This window comes from Galeopterus variegatus, unplaced genomic scaffold (genome assembly GCF_000696425.1).
Source record: "Galeopterus variegatus unplaced genomic scaffold, G_variegatus-3.0.2 Scaffold1961, whole genome shotgun sequence".
NCBI lineage: Eukaryota > Metazoa > Chordata > Mammalia > Dermoptera > Cynocephalidae > Galeopterus > Galeopterus variegatus.
The window spans coordinates 219612-235109 of record NW_007728072.1 but is presented as its reverse complement, the minus strand read 5'-3'; the positions used below and the strand labels follow the sequence as shown (position 1 = coordinate 235109).

The 15498-nt window shown below is 34.2% G+C and overlaps 1 protein-coding gene across 2 annotated transcripts in view; it reads right to left on the bottom strand.

The window, feature by feature from the left end:
• SLC4A4 (solute carrier family 4 (sodium bicarbonate cotransporter), member 4) overlaps positions 1 to 15498 on the bottom strand; it is a 209139-nt gene that overhangs the window by 21266 nt on the left and 172375 nt on the right. For both annotated transcript variants that reach the window (XM_008579814.1, XM_008579815.1), the window contains exons 14-17: positions 14772 to 14885; positions 12808 to 12969; positions 1891 to 2069; positions 737 to 809 (exon numbers count right to left, since the gene is read on the bottom strand). In XM_008579814.1, coding sequence (XP_008578036.1) covers positions 737 to 809; positions 1891 to 2069; positions 12808 to 12969; positions 14772 to 14885 — 528 coding nt within the window. The remainder of the gene's footprint in view (positions 1 to 736; positions 810 to 1890; positions 2070 to 12807; positions 12970 to 14771; positions 14886 to 15498) is intronic.

The window sequence follows — 15498 nt, the reverse complement described above, 5'->3', positions numbered from 1 at the left end:
TATATACTAACCTCCTTCTTTAGTCCTATCTCTGCTTCTTAATAGGTTTTCAAATACAGTTCATATTTTTCTATTTAGGCATATATACACCCCATCAATCAAACCAATACATTGACTTCTAACTTTCTAAGTAATTTACCATATGATTTTTCTTCTTCAAAAGTCATTTCTTAAATTTTCTAATTATAAATCAATAATTTTACTCTAATCTCCCTTAGTAGACTATCAGGCCTTCTGATTCAAAGAAAATAGAAGCACAGCAATAATTAGGAATAGGAGAAAAATTTCAAAATGAGCATGCGAATCAGTCATATTATCCAGGAGTCTAATGGGAGGAGGGGGCCAGGATTTGGGTACAAGAAAACAGAAGTTGATGGAAGAAAGGATGTGTAGGAAGACGGGGAAGTAAAACGTATGCGCGTGTGCTGTGGGGGGATCAGTCAGATGGAACTGTAAGAACTGCCATTTTCAGAGATCAGGAAGTTTGAATATGAATAATTTCATATGGTTCAACCAAATAACAGCAAAAATAACAATAAAGGAAGGGGAGAAGGAGTGAAAAGGAAATCAAGACAAAAGCTTTTCAAAGTCCTCTTTCTATCTGACCCCTGCTTCAGTGTATTATAGAACTGATGAGAATCTTGCAAATATTTCATGAGGATTTCCACTCTGCGCATAAGCAATTATCTGTCAGTGCTCTGAGGAGGAGGAGAAGGCGAGCGTTTCACATATTTACCTTCAAGATGGGAGCCATAAAGACTGACAGACCAGTCAGAATAAACACAAGGGTTCCAGTGACTCTTTGTTCCCTGAAACCAAATCAGAAGATTACCAATCTACCTCTTGTTTTCATAAACATGCTCTTGTCTTTTCACCTTCAAAAAAAGACTGTGCATTGACTGAATCAATGTTTGGCTAAAACAGCAAAGGCATTGACATGTAATTAATACCTCAAGGACAGCATATAAACTCAACATAACCATAAAAAAAATCTCTTAAAGCCATTGCAATATGTGGTTTGAATTAATGAAGAGAGAAGAGATCCTGCTTCTTTTAGAACCAAGGAAGAAAAATCACTTGCTCTTAGTTCAAGGGTTACCAGCCTCTTTGAACCCTTATTTCTTAAACAACTTTTTCTGTTGTGTAATTACACCTTCGTTCACAGGAGACAGATATTACATTGTCCCACATTCTAATTAACAAACAGCTGAGGGAAATTTCATGAGTGCAATAAATCGCATCAGTCTAATTTCCAAACCTACAACAACAAAAGTACTTTTCAACAAATATGATTCCCATACAACCCCCGCTTCCATACCACCCTAGAAAGAATTGCCCACTACTGTGGCATGGGAAACGATGGCTCTGTCATGTGTGATATCCACCCAAGCACTTATGAGCAGGGTTTGCTGCAAAAAAATACTCAACAGAGTACAAAGGTCTTCTACCACTGCCCTTCATGACTACCCCAATTTAACAGCTGGTGGTCAAAGTATGCTTATTGGGACAGAAAATAAATTGGAAAATAAGAATTATTTTCCTTTCACAGAATCTTAGCAATCAAAAGCAGACTCAAGAGTTTTAGGGCCTCTATATATGATTGTGATAGAGTAAGAATTCTAGCACCAAAATCATCTGCATGTTGAATAAAATGAATGACTTGCTTGTGTTATTATATTGCATCATTTAGCCTTTCATTAATCAAAGGAAATTTATACATCATAAGAAGTGAATTAAAAAATTACTGAAAACTCTCTGATAAAAATGTAGTCCTTTCCAGAACAGGAAATAGAGGAATAAGTTAATCATCACCAGCCCCATATCTTATGACTGACAACAGATGTGTGCACAATGTGTCCTATAGAGCCATCTTCCTCTGACTTAACACACCTCACTCCTAGAAACTTTGGTTGTTCTCCAGGTGCAGAAGTCTCTGTCTCCATTTTCAAACTGTCGATGTGAGCAATAGAGATGACGGTAGCAGCCACATACCACGGCAGAGCCATAAAGGAGCACACCACCATGAGGATGGCCACCCAGAAGAGATCCAAGTGATACCCAGCTCCCTTCTGTGGAAAGAGAAAACCAAGAGGAGAAAATACTCAGGTTTACTATGTAGTCATATTTACACATGGGAATTAAGATTATAAAAAGAAACTAACTCACTTGGCTTGAGAAAAATATCTTCTGGAAGGTAAGCTCCTTGAGGGAAGGGACTTTATCTTCTTTATATTATCCACTCCCCACCCTCCCAGCAATTAAACACACAGCTGCCTCCTTTAGCTGCTATACTAGACACTTCCTCTACTACAGATTTGAATAATTATTTAACTTAGATTTAAGTCACAGCTTCACTTATTTGTTGTTGTTAATTAATCTCTCTGCATGGTTCTGATCACAAAATCTCTTCAAATTTCATAATCAGAACAGTGGTGAAATATGCCTACTTTGAAGAATTATTGAGACCATTCAATGAAGTAACAAAGGCAAATCGTCTTGTAGCAACATAAATGGGAGTAGTTATTACATAGCAGGAGCTCAATAAATGGTGATTGTAGCAGTAGTGGTACTGGCTGTTGTTAACATAAGCATGATAAGCACCAAAAGCACACACTCTGCCTTCTCTGCTTGACAGTGTTTAGTAGTATGCTGCTCATCTAAACTGTATTCAGTTCACATAGAGTAAAGATCTAAAAGCAATCTTGAGAAGGTATGCAGAAGACCATTTTTCACCTTTCATAGTACATGTAAATAATTAACAATCCATTGCACACCATCAAAAGGCAATTAACACCCCCTTAAACAGAATAGGCTGATTTCAAACATTGCCCAGTGGTCATGATAACATTTACTGACTAGAAGAGCAGACAATGTAACAAAAGGTCTAGCTTTTTTATTCACTAAAAAATATTGTTAAATCCATCCACAATGTTATTCTACGATTATATTTCTCTTCTCTATTTATAAAGAAATCAAATGCTTAATATCCCTATGGAGCCTGAGAAAATAGAGCAGTCCATTTTCACAGCATGGAAGCAGAAATATCAAAAGCCAAAGGATGACCAATACAAGGGAATGGAAAGGTTGGCTTTAAAAAATAAGGATGTGATTTACACTAGGAACCCAGTGACTGCTATCGTTCAGATCCTGTTACAGTTGGTCAGAATACTGCTGCTCTCCTCTCACTGAAATGCCAAGATTTCACCCCTGGCTCGCAAACATGTGTCTAATCATGTTCCCAGAGAACTCATCTTAGGCAAGGGGAGCTGACACAAGAAAGAACAGCATGTATTCACTTAGTCACCTGGCTGAGAACAAATATCTACTTGGGAGACAAATAGATTAATATATAGTCATGAAACTGGTTCATTTCAGGAAGGCATAGCGATCTGAGTTGGGAGTGGGGCAAGGTAGGGGAAAGAAAGGCAAAGGCAGGATGAGCTGAAGTAAACTTGTTCAGTAATGACTAGTGAGGTGAATATCATAATACATCTGCAACCTCACTCATTCATTCTTTCAACAAACACTGACTGCCAAATTAGTACCAGGCATGGTTCTAGGTGCTAATAACACATCTGTGAATAAGACAGACAAAACTCCTGCCCTCATAAAGTTTCCATTCTATGGAAAGAGACTATAATAAACAACATAAATAAACTATATTGTATCTTAAATAGTAATAAGTACTAAGGAGATCTACGCGAACTTGGGTTTGTATGTATTTTGCTCTATCCCCACCTCCAGGCAATATCTGGAGACATTTTTGGTTGTCACAACTTGGAGGAAAGGGTGTGACTGTCATCTATTGGCTAGAGGCCAGAGATGTTGCTAAATAGCCTACAATGCACAAAACAGTCACTATCCACAAAGAATTATTCAACCTGTCAATAATGCTGAAGTTGAGAAACTTTGTTCAATATATTCTGGTCCCACTACCTTTTATCTCATCTTGAATCACTATCTCCCCTGTATTCCAGCCGCACTATATTCCAGCCGCACTATCCTGCTACCTGTTCTTCAATATGCCAAGCTCCTTCCCATCCCAGGGACTCTGCATTTTCTCATATCTTTGCACAGAAAATTATTACTTAATAAGCATTTATTGAACACCTATCCTGTGCTAGGCCCTGTGTTACTTAATACCTGTCCTTAAGGGACTTACAGATTATTCGTTGAAGCCATATGTGAAAACAAATAATTTAATGTACATGCAAGATACAAGGCACAAAGTTAGGCATGGTCAATTCTAACCTTGGTGTTAGAAACAGGTGGTGAATAAGTAAAATCCACTAAACTCCTTCAGGGCAGAGACTTTAACATAGAATTTTTATCTTCAACATCTAACACAAGTGTTCCATACATAGCAAAAACTCAATAAAGGCTCAAAAGGTTAAATGTATCCTTAAAGTTTAAAAATGTCCTTGTTTTCATGAATATAAATCCAAAGAATGTTCTATTTTCTGAAACTGGAGATTATTTTAAGTACAAGGATAGGAAGTGAAACTTTATTTCCTTTTGAAATTGTATATGCTTTGCTAACACAGAACAAAAGTCATTTAGGAATAAACCCACAGAGATCAAAAATCTGTGAAAGAAAAAGACTAGCCTAGCAGTCTAAAGTTTATATCTGGCACATAGATGATAACAAAGGAGGGGTCAGCTGCAGTATACATACATGCAGCGATACAGAATAAACATTTATGCTAGGAGCCCACCATGACCCCAGACAATATGCTGGCTTATGGGCATACTGAGAGCCATGACATAGAGTGTCCCACAAGGGGCTCGCAATCGAATAAGAGGACCCAGATTTCTGTACAAATTATAATGCACTCTAAATTGGGATTCAAAGAGGTTTGGAAAAGATACCAAACAGTACAGAGGATTATGTGTTTAACTATATCCAGAGTGAACCCACAAAAATTCCCTGCAGGGATAACATCTAAACAGGGCTTTGAATATTGAAGTATGCACTTTGACAACTGGAGATGGGTTTACATGTTTCCAATTATCACTCATCTCACACAGTGTGACAACTCTGAGAACCATGTGGCCAAAAATAATAAAATATTTCAATATGTACTTATCGCATCTACCATATGGAATTGTTGTGGGCCACATGAGAGCAAAAAAGAGGAATAAAACATGGTCCTTACCTTATAAACATTTTGAGGAAATGAGGATATGGCAATTATATAAAATAAATATCATATAAGACATCATGTGACCAGTGCCACAAAGTAATAAAAATATACTAAGAGCAAAAATAAGAGCAATATAAATTACATTAGGGGTGAAGGCTGCACTTAGAGGTTTTTATATTAGGAGAATCTTAAAGGATGGAGTGGATTTTGACAAATAGCAATCATTGAGGAGTGGGGAGAAGAGCTTTCAAGCTGGAGTACCTAGCAGAAGAAAGTGACAGGTTTAAGGAGAAACCAACAGTTCATTTGAATACAGCACTGGCTAGCATTTGGAGAGAACCATTTTAAATTTAGGTTGAGGTCATCTCACAATAAGTCTTAGATCCTAGGCTAAGGCAAATGGACATTCTTCAAGAAACAAAGGTTGAGGTTTAGCAAGGCTAAGATGTGAAAGTTTAGAAATATAACAGTGATGTATAAGACAAGCGCTTTTTAAAAAAATTAATGCTTTTGGAATAAAGCAAATAGATTGGTTATTAACTCATGGCTAAACCACTAGAAGAGTATAGGTATGAAATAAATAGTCTAGACCTAGGAATAGAAAGAAAAGATAAAAAATAAATAAAAACAATGCACGGTAGAAATTTGGGAGTTATCCAAAAAACAAACAAACAAAAAAACATGATGCATTCAAATTAAGAGTTCTATCATAAAAGGAACCAGAGAAAATTGGGTGCCACAACTACCTAATATCTATTTCTAGATACCTGTCCTAAATTATTTCTCCTTCCCACACCTAAATTGATAGCACTCTTGAAACATCTTTCCTTGTGAGAAGTATCTTTGGCTTTGTAGTATGAAGCTCAGACTCTGTTCCTGCCTCTACTAAAGGAATGATCTTGGAGAAGTCATGACCTCGCTGAACCTGGTTTGCTTTTGAGCACTCCGCAGGGATAAGGCAGGACATAACTAACCAAAACGATGGCCAAAAAAAGCCAAACACCTTGGACTTCCTACATCAATACAGAGCTGTTCAGCAGAGTGGAAAGGTGGATCCCATCCCAAGCAGAGCAGACAGCCAGAGCCACTTGACGCTGAGCCAAAGCAAATACCACCCCAAAACATGCTGCTTTAATATCACAATGTCTCCATCTCTCTCACTGTTTAAGGTTTCTTTTGAATCCATTTATTAGAAGTTAGGGCCCTTTACAATTTTAGACAGAATCTCCAATTTTCACATTCCACATCTCTCCTTTCCTAACAAAATGTGAACAAAACAATTTCCACAGTGACAAGCCTCTGATTCATGATGAAATGTCCACTGGTATAATTAGATTTGCGACAAAAGACTGGAACTTATCCCATAACTATCATTATTTAAAAAAAAAAATCATTTCAAATAAGCAATTTCAAAAGTGAGAAAAAATTATTTTTTATGTACTGAACTCTTATTTTAAGAGACAAATACTAATATGCCTTGATTTTCTAATGTTTTCTACAGGAAACAGAATAAATTTTTTCTCCATTTTATCAACCTTGAATATGCTAAATTCTAAATTCTGAATTTTATCAATAAGAAAACTTAATGAGCAAAAAGGATAGGCATTTATCTGCAAAGATACACAGCAATTCTGGCCAACCATAGATCAAAATTAAGTATTTCTTTCCAAATTTTTTTCAGAATAAAAATATATTAGTCAATATCTATTACCAGCCTTTGGAAAACCAAATTAACATCAAAGACCACACCCAGTAGAACATCTAAAAATATGACACCAAGATCTAGACTATGGCAAATTTTTCAATACAAATGTAGCAGATTTTATTTTCCAAAAATGCATGGAAATGTCTCCTATCTCACATATTTTTCTATAATGTGACCTTGTCATTCCTCCATTCCCCCTTGAATGGAGGTTGTGGCTGTGCCTACTTTGACAATTAACTACAGCAAAGTAGAGAATTAAAGCTGTACCAGTTGCAAATATAACCACTAAATGGCCTAGCATCTTCCACTTCATAAGTCTTGGAAGTCAGCTGCCATGTAGCAAGTGCAAATAACTCAAGATTACCATAATGTGAGAAGCTCAAGCCACATGGAAAGACCCTGGAGGATGAGATGCCATGTAGCAAGAGAGAGAGAGAGATAGAGAGACAGAGAGACAGAGTGAGACTGAAAGAGAGATAGAGACATACAGAGAGACAGACAGGCCAAGGAATATTAAGGTGTTAAACCTGTGAGATATATGAGTGAGTAAAGAAGTCATCTTGGACAACCAGTCCAGTCAAGCCTTCAGATGACATCAGTTCCCATTACTATCTGACTGTAACTGCAAAAGATACCTCAAGCAAGATGATAATAAAATTTTTTGTTGTTGTTTTAAGCCACTAAGTTACCTTTATGCCACTAAGGTGTCTTGTTATATAGTAAAAGATATATGATCTGGTTACCACCAACAAAGTACAAGGGAAAACAAAGAAACAAAAACCAAGCAGATTGATGGAAGGGAAACCCTATAGATTAAAAATTTATAATGGATTTAAGATAATGTGTGAACGTTATTTGGATCCTGACAAACAAATAAATTACATATTTAAAGTTTATTATACTTATGACACAGTTAGAAATTTAATGTTGACTTGGATATTTGATAATATTTAAAAATGTCATTATCTTATTTTAGACTGATAATTGTATTGTAGTCATGCTTTAAAAAAGAGATCTTTAGGAATCTTTTTGTAAGATGTATAGATAATATGGAATGCTGTCTACACTTCTTTCAAAGTACTATAGAGAGGGGATAAGAAGATGGGGGTTCAGATGATACAATACTGCCCATGAGTTGATAATTATTGAAGCTGGGTGATAAATAATGAGATTATTATACCATTTTGTCTACTTTTATATATGTTTGAAACTTTCCATAAGAAAAGTTTTTTATAGGAATAAATAAAAATAAAGCATTCTTGAGTTGGTGTGACTCTCATGTACCTCCCAGAAGAAAATAAAATCTTGTCAGGAACACTATAAGTTAAACACAAACTCTGAAACATATGCATAGGAATATTAGCTCACAATTTAAAAAGACAAAAAAACAATAACACTAAATACATGAGGAAGAAAGACAACAGGAATAAAGAATTAGCCAAGAAAACAAAGTTCAGAATCAAACCTGCAAAGACAGCAAATATATAAAGTAATAAATAAAAGAGTATATGGAAAAATAATAAAGAAGTCAGGGATGATTAAAACTGACCAGTAAGATTTGTAAAAGAACAAAAGAGAACTTCTAAAAATAAAAAAAGTATAATCTTAAAAGGAAATATTCAATGGACTGGTTTGGTAGTAGAATAGAACCAACAAAAGAAAGAATTAGTAAAGAGAAAGATCTCAAAACATTACTCAAAATATAAAACAGAGAGATCAAAGGATAAGAAACATTAAAAAACACATAAGCAGAAATGGAGCATAAGATGGGAATGTACAATAAATTTCTATTTGGAATTCCAGAAGGATATATTAGAGTTTGAGTGGGTCAAAGACTTACAAAATTCTATAATTAATAAAAAGTACTAATCCCCAGTTTCAGGAAGCCCAATAAATCCAATATATAATAAAAGAAATCTACGACTATGCAAATTATAGTAAAGCTCCAAAATAACGACAAAAAAGATGATAAAAAAGATGCACCAAAAAGAAAATACAAATTATTTGTAAAGCAATGAGAATTATACCAACAGTTGACTTTTATGAAAGTCAGAAATAGAAAATAGCTTTTAGTGTTGAAAGAAAATACTTTTCAGTGTAAAATTATATATCCAGAGAAACAAAGTTTGAAAAATGAGGGTAAGACAAAAACATTTTCAGGCGAACACAAATGAGAGACTTTACCACTGAAAGACCCTCATGGGACAAAATTTCACAAGCCTGGTAAGTACTACGTAAGGAAAATATTTCAAAATGAAAGGTATGAAATGCAAAAAAGAAAAACAAGCAAAGAAAATGGTAAACTAGTGGGTAGTTCTAAAAATATAGATCATGTCTAACGACTTAACAATCAAAATAGAAATAAAAATCTGGGTAATAATAGCATATGATTCAGAAAAAAATATTAAAATTAAAGCATTCTATGGTCCTTAGCATTATTCAAGAGAAAGGTAAAAAATACTAACTTTAGAACTTAAATATGCAAACTAAAATATGCATAATAACTACTAAAAGAATAGATCAAGTGCATAATTTTAATCTGGTAAAGCAGAAAAAAAGTAAAATAAAGAAAATAAGAAAAACAAAACTATGAACCTAAAAGAGGGCAAAAAGGAAAATAAAGAACAGAAAGGAAGTTAGAAAATAAAAGTAAAAACAACAAAGTAAAAATGAATCCAAATTTATTAGTCAGCACTATCAATTTAAATGGATTAGACACTTCAGTTAAATGCAAAGATTGTTTAAAAAATAGATTTTTTAAAAAGTCTGGCTATGTGTGATTTACAAAGAGACCTAAAAAACATGGAAGATTGAAAAAAATAGAAAAATAGATATCAGGCAAATTCAAATAAAAGTTACCACAGCTTTATTACTGTAAAATAAAATAAGCTTTAAGGCAAAAAGCACTACTAGAAACAAAGGGAGACATAAAAAGCTCAATTCATTAAAAAGATACAAATATAAATGTAGATGTACTTAACAACAATCAAACAAGACAGAATATCTACATCACCATTGCTATTGACATGTGTTGGATGTCCTAGATGTCTGTCATGAAGGACAAGAAAAATAAATGAAAGATAAAAGAACTGAAAAGGAAGAAATAAAACTGTAATTATTCACAAATGATATAAGCTTATACAATGAAAAATACCAAATAAATCTATGGAAAATTATTAGAATTAGTAAGCTTAGTAAGAGTGCCAGATATAGGAATCAACATACAATAATCAAGTAAATTTCTCTATTTGAACAAGAAAATAAAACTTTTTAAAAACCACCATTTACAACACTTTTAAAAAAATCTATATAAATCTAACAAAAGACATGCAAGGACCTCATACAATGTTATTAATAGACACTGAAAAAGGTCTAAATAAATATATCATGTGAAAGACTCAATATGGAAAATTCTAAAACTGGTATGGAAGAAGAGAAAGGGTGAAGAATTGCCAAACACTCCTAAGAAAAAAACAGGCAGGAAGAATTGGAACAAACAGCCCAGTGGGACTGAAAAAAGGCTCCAAAAACACATCCCCACAGATGTGCGTATGCTTGATATAAAGCAGATGATACTTTATTATTTTCATTTAAACTATGGAAAAACATCACACACACTTGGGAATTATGATATATTTCCCAATATAAAAAAAATCAAGTTATTAACCAAACAGCTGTATGGACTATCGACCAGATGCTCTTTGTCATGTAAATGTGATGCCGTTAGTACTACTGGAAAAAATATCTTTAAAAATTTTGTGAAATACCTTTTTTTTGTTTTTAGTCAATAGTATTTAAACTTTTGTGATTCACATGGTCATGACATACTATTAGGACCTTACTAATTTTATAGAGATAATTTTTCTAAAGAACAACACACAGGCATAAAATCCTGAGCAACAGAAAACAAGATGGGAAGAGAAAAGAAATGCTCTTGTTCTACTTATTAATTGTTTGCTCATATACCTTTGAATAGGTATCGGGTATAAGACATAGAACCAGGCATTGTAAGACATTCAACGAATGCATGAAACATGGACTTACAGTTCAGTTGGGAAAACAAGGCATAAATACGTAAGCAGTTAAACAGCAATCTTAGAATTAAAACAGGTGTCTCAAAGCAATACAATAGCTACACATGGCAGGTGGTGGCAGGAGAGCCGTTTTTAAAAAAATTTTATTTTATTTTGTCAATATACAATGTGGTTGATTATTGTGGCCCATTACTGAAACCTCCCTCCCACCTCCCTCTCCCCACTCCCTCCCAACAACCTCATATCTGTTCACTTGTCATATCAACTTCAAGGAATTGTGATTGTTGTGTCTTCTTCCCTCCTCCCCAGTTTATTTGTGTAGAGCCATTTTAATGTAAGTTTCCACCTGAATTCTCAACCTTTTTTTGATTATAACTGAAAATCAGTACTTTCCTTTGGTACCAGTGATTTCCTGGAGATGTCTGTTCTTCGGTGACAGTCTACTTCTTTCTCTAATTCCCCACATTATGTTGGAGCATACATCACTTATTCTCATGCTCCCATGAACTGTCTTCTGCTGAAGTCCAAGTTATTCTTCATTCTTTCCTTCTATATCACTAAATATGCTGATCTCCAGGACACGTGTATCCCTTCCTTTACGATTTCAGCAACTATTCCACAATCTTCCTCTCTACATATTCTGTGTCATCTAGTGATAGCAATATTGATGCAGATGATACTTTCAACACCCTAGACTCACAATACCCTAACTTCCAAGCTTTGATGAATGTCATCTCCAAAATCCCTCAGGAATAAGTCACATGCTTTGGACTAGGTCATCACTCTCAGCTTTCTCTCCCCCAAACTCTCAAAATTGAAACATCTCCTCTATGACCAAAGCTATTAATTTTCTTCTTCTCCTGGTCTTATTATTAAGGGATTTACTCCATCCTCATCATGATCTGCATTTCTTCAAGTCCTCCCTACTTGGGCAGTTTAACAGAACCTTCTTCATCTCTTCTATTCCTCTGCATGGTGCGTTTCTTTAGTCAACCAATTTTTTACATTTCCTGGATATTTCTTTCTGCTACACATACTGCTGAACTCCATTCTTAATAATTTCCTCCTCTTCTGCTTCTAGATGACTGAATCTAATGCATTTTCATGCTTCCCTCATATGGTGGTTATAAAAAGTTAATGAGTTAATATAATATAAAGTGCTTAGACCACGGCCTGACTCATAGTAGATACCCAAGAAATTATAGCTCTTAATATTATTATTCATATCCCACTTCCCCAAATGGTATTTTTAAAATCCTTTGTGACAAAACTAAAAAAAAATCACTAGAACTGGAGAAACATTACATAAGGTAAGAACATTTTAGGCAGCTCTCTTGAAAGACATCCCAAATCACTAAAGCATTTCTTTATACTCACGACAAAGTTAGATTATTTTTTTAAAAAAGCTAAAATGTACAAAATAAAGCATTTTCTCTATACTTTATGGTCAATAACATACTAAGACAAACATTAGAATAAAAAAATATAAATGCTTACTCACAGCTTATAAACCTGAACTATCTGGATAATTTTTAATAAATCTGAGTTGATTTAACAGACAGCAGGTGCTCAGTACATATTAATGAAATCTTTGACTGTCACTATATTTATTAAGGAGAGTTATCATATTAAAATCAGATGTAGGATGACTGTGACTAAGTAGTAAACTGTGTTTGTATTCTCCTGTTAGTGGTGAAGAAAATATAACTTGAAACATTTTTTTCAGATTTTAAATGAGCTCTCCCTAAAGTATTATATTGAGGACATGTGTCAACACAAGGTCATGTATAACTTTGCCAAGTCTTAAAGAACATTAGCTATAGTATAACCCCCAATAAAGTTCTCTTGGTTTTGGATCAATTTATATTTCCAAGTACTAAAAAGAAAGCAGGAGGTCATGCTAAACATTATGATGGACACTTACTCTGAGTTTATGTTCTTTCCTGTTTACAATCACAGCTGTGATCTGCTGGTCCATGAAGATCAGAATGGTGACTAACAAAGCAGGGATGGCAGCAGCAAGGCACACCCACCAGGGGTTTCCTCCAAATGGTGGGACAAACCAACCTCGGTTTGGACTTGTCGGCTTGAAGAAGAGAGAGAAGATTTTTCAGAACAATATGAAGCTAAATCACACTACTTGGAGAAGAATCAACGGGGGAGACATATTTTTATTCTTGGAGAGTCAATACATTGAAAAATAGAAACAATTACAGGCCGGAAAAAGATTATTCACCAAATTCTTCTCAAAAGACGTTATTTTTGAGGCAATTCTTTAAAGGAAGGAGAGAAAGAATATGAGCTGTTGGAAAAGAAGGGATGCCATTTTCTGTATTTGGGATGATTTAAAATAAGAACTCAAGAGGGAAGAAAGCTTAAGTTTAAGGGGCAGCCAGAAGAAAACAAAATGTAACATTCAGTAAAGTGGTTGCAAGAAATTACAAAACCACCATGAATTCTGTTCATGGGTTTTAGCAATTACAATAAAGTTGTTTCTATTGCTTCCAAATTATAATAGCTTAATAATATAACATATAAAAAACTAAAAATATTTTACACATCATAACCAAACACATTTAAACATTCTGGTCTCTTATTTTACATATAAAAATTATCCATAATAACCAGTTAAATCCTCAGAAATATCACAGAAAACTAGGGAAAAAAATGACATTTTTCCAGTTCTATTTTCTGCCAGCAGACTATATATGTTACTACAGAAAAAAAAATTCCTATGTTTTTTCTTACCTTAAACAATGCAAATAAAGACACTAGAATAGAATACTATCTATGAATTATTTTCTTTGGTTTTGCTATCTATCACAAAAGCCTACTTCTGCTCTGAGGATTTTTCCATCTTCTGTCTCACCTTGCTCACAGCTCCATCACTGAATCTATCCACATTTTACCTTTACCAGGTTGTGAGCTTGTAAGAAAAGAAGCTTTGTCTTGCTCATCAATGCATTTCAAATCCCCAGTCTAGATCCTGACTCATTCAAGAAGTATTAACTTAAATGAATTAATGATTGAGTGAATGAGAACTTATCTTTGCTAATGAATATATGAGGGCAGAAGCAATGCAAAAAATATTGTGTGCTGCAACATATATTGCTTCCTTGGTAAGTAGCCATTAAACTAAAACTTCTGTTAGCTTAATATTTCTTAGCAAATATATGATCTCAGTAGAGAGAGTGCGTATTGTTCTAGAAAATAGGTGAAAGAATTGTAATGGAAAATTACGTAGGGATGTATTGAGGAATGTCTTAAATGTCCATTTTATTCATTACACTGTACATACCAATAGGTTCATAAAATAAATTTCTTATATCTTCTTTGTAATAATTAAAATTCACATTATAAATATATATGTATTGCAGGCTGTTTGGTAGTATGCAAACAACATTGAATTAGGAGTCTATAGGCCTGGGTTCTAATTTCACATCCTGATACTACTATTCCTCTAATCTTGGGCATTTTACTTAATTTTTATGAGCTTTAATCTCAACTTTATAAAATCAAGAGGATGATAGTTGCATCACATAATCCCTAGAATTATTTTATAAATAAAGGTGTAAAGTGTATGAAAATACTTTGAATATTTTTAAATATTCTAAAGATATAAAGCAGAGTTTGTGGAGTTATTGTAAGTTATTTTTTTAAAAAAATCAATATAATGTGAACCTTGCATTTAATCCAAGTCTTGGTATTTAATTTTAGCAAAGAAATTAGACTAAATGTATATATAAGCCTAACAAAGGACTGCTTTTGAAGAAAAGAAATAAATAATTGGACAAAATTCACTCAAAGAGAGACACAATAAACTAGAATAAGGAAAAAAAAGAAAACCAAAGAGTTCCAGGAATAACCAAAAGATACACATTCACCTACCTTGAACTCGCTTGGCACAATTAGTTTTGGAGTGTCCACACCTACCAGGGCATCTATTATACAAAAGATGAGAATGGACAAGATAATGGCAAAATCACTGATCAGTTTTCTTGCCTGGAAAAATAAAAAAGAAACCAGAGACCACTTACCACTGAATATACATATTTGCCTGCACTTGAAATTAATGAAGAATTCTGTATTTGCTAAGTTTATAGTAACAGCTTCATCAACAAATTGAAGGAGGTGTCACACTTTAGAGAGTTTTGTTTGTTTTTGCATCACTTTATCACGTGGCCAGATATAATCTGATCCCACAGAACGGGTCACAATGTGTGTGTGTGTGTGTGTGTGTGTGTGTGTGTGTGTGTGTGTGCGGGGGGGTGGGGGAGGGCAATCAAACAAAATACATTCCTGAAATACTGTACAAACACCTGTCTTTATGGAGCACAGAGGACACCTGGATAAGAATGGAATCTAAGTGCATATTGTAAAAATCTGCACAAAGACATAGAGTTCTGTTCATTATTTGGGAGGTAGCACTGTGAGTATACAGCAAGATATATACTACAAGGTAACCTGAAAACACCAAGAATCTAGCAGGGAAGGGGCTACAAATTCCAGTTCACTGACTGAGGTAAATATCAAGACCTCAGATTAATGTCAAGTGACGGAAGATGGAAACATGATGTTGTACTTGCTTTGCTGAAAAATATATTTCTCACTCCGA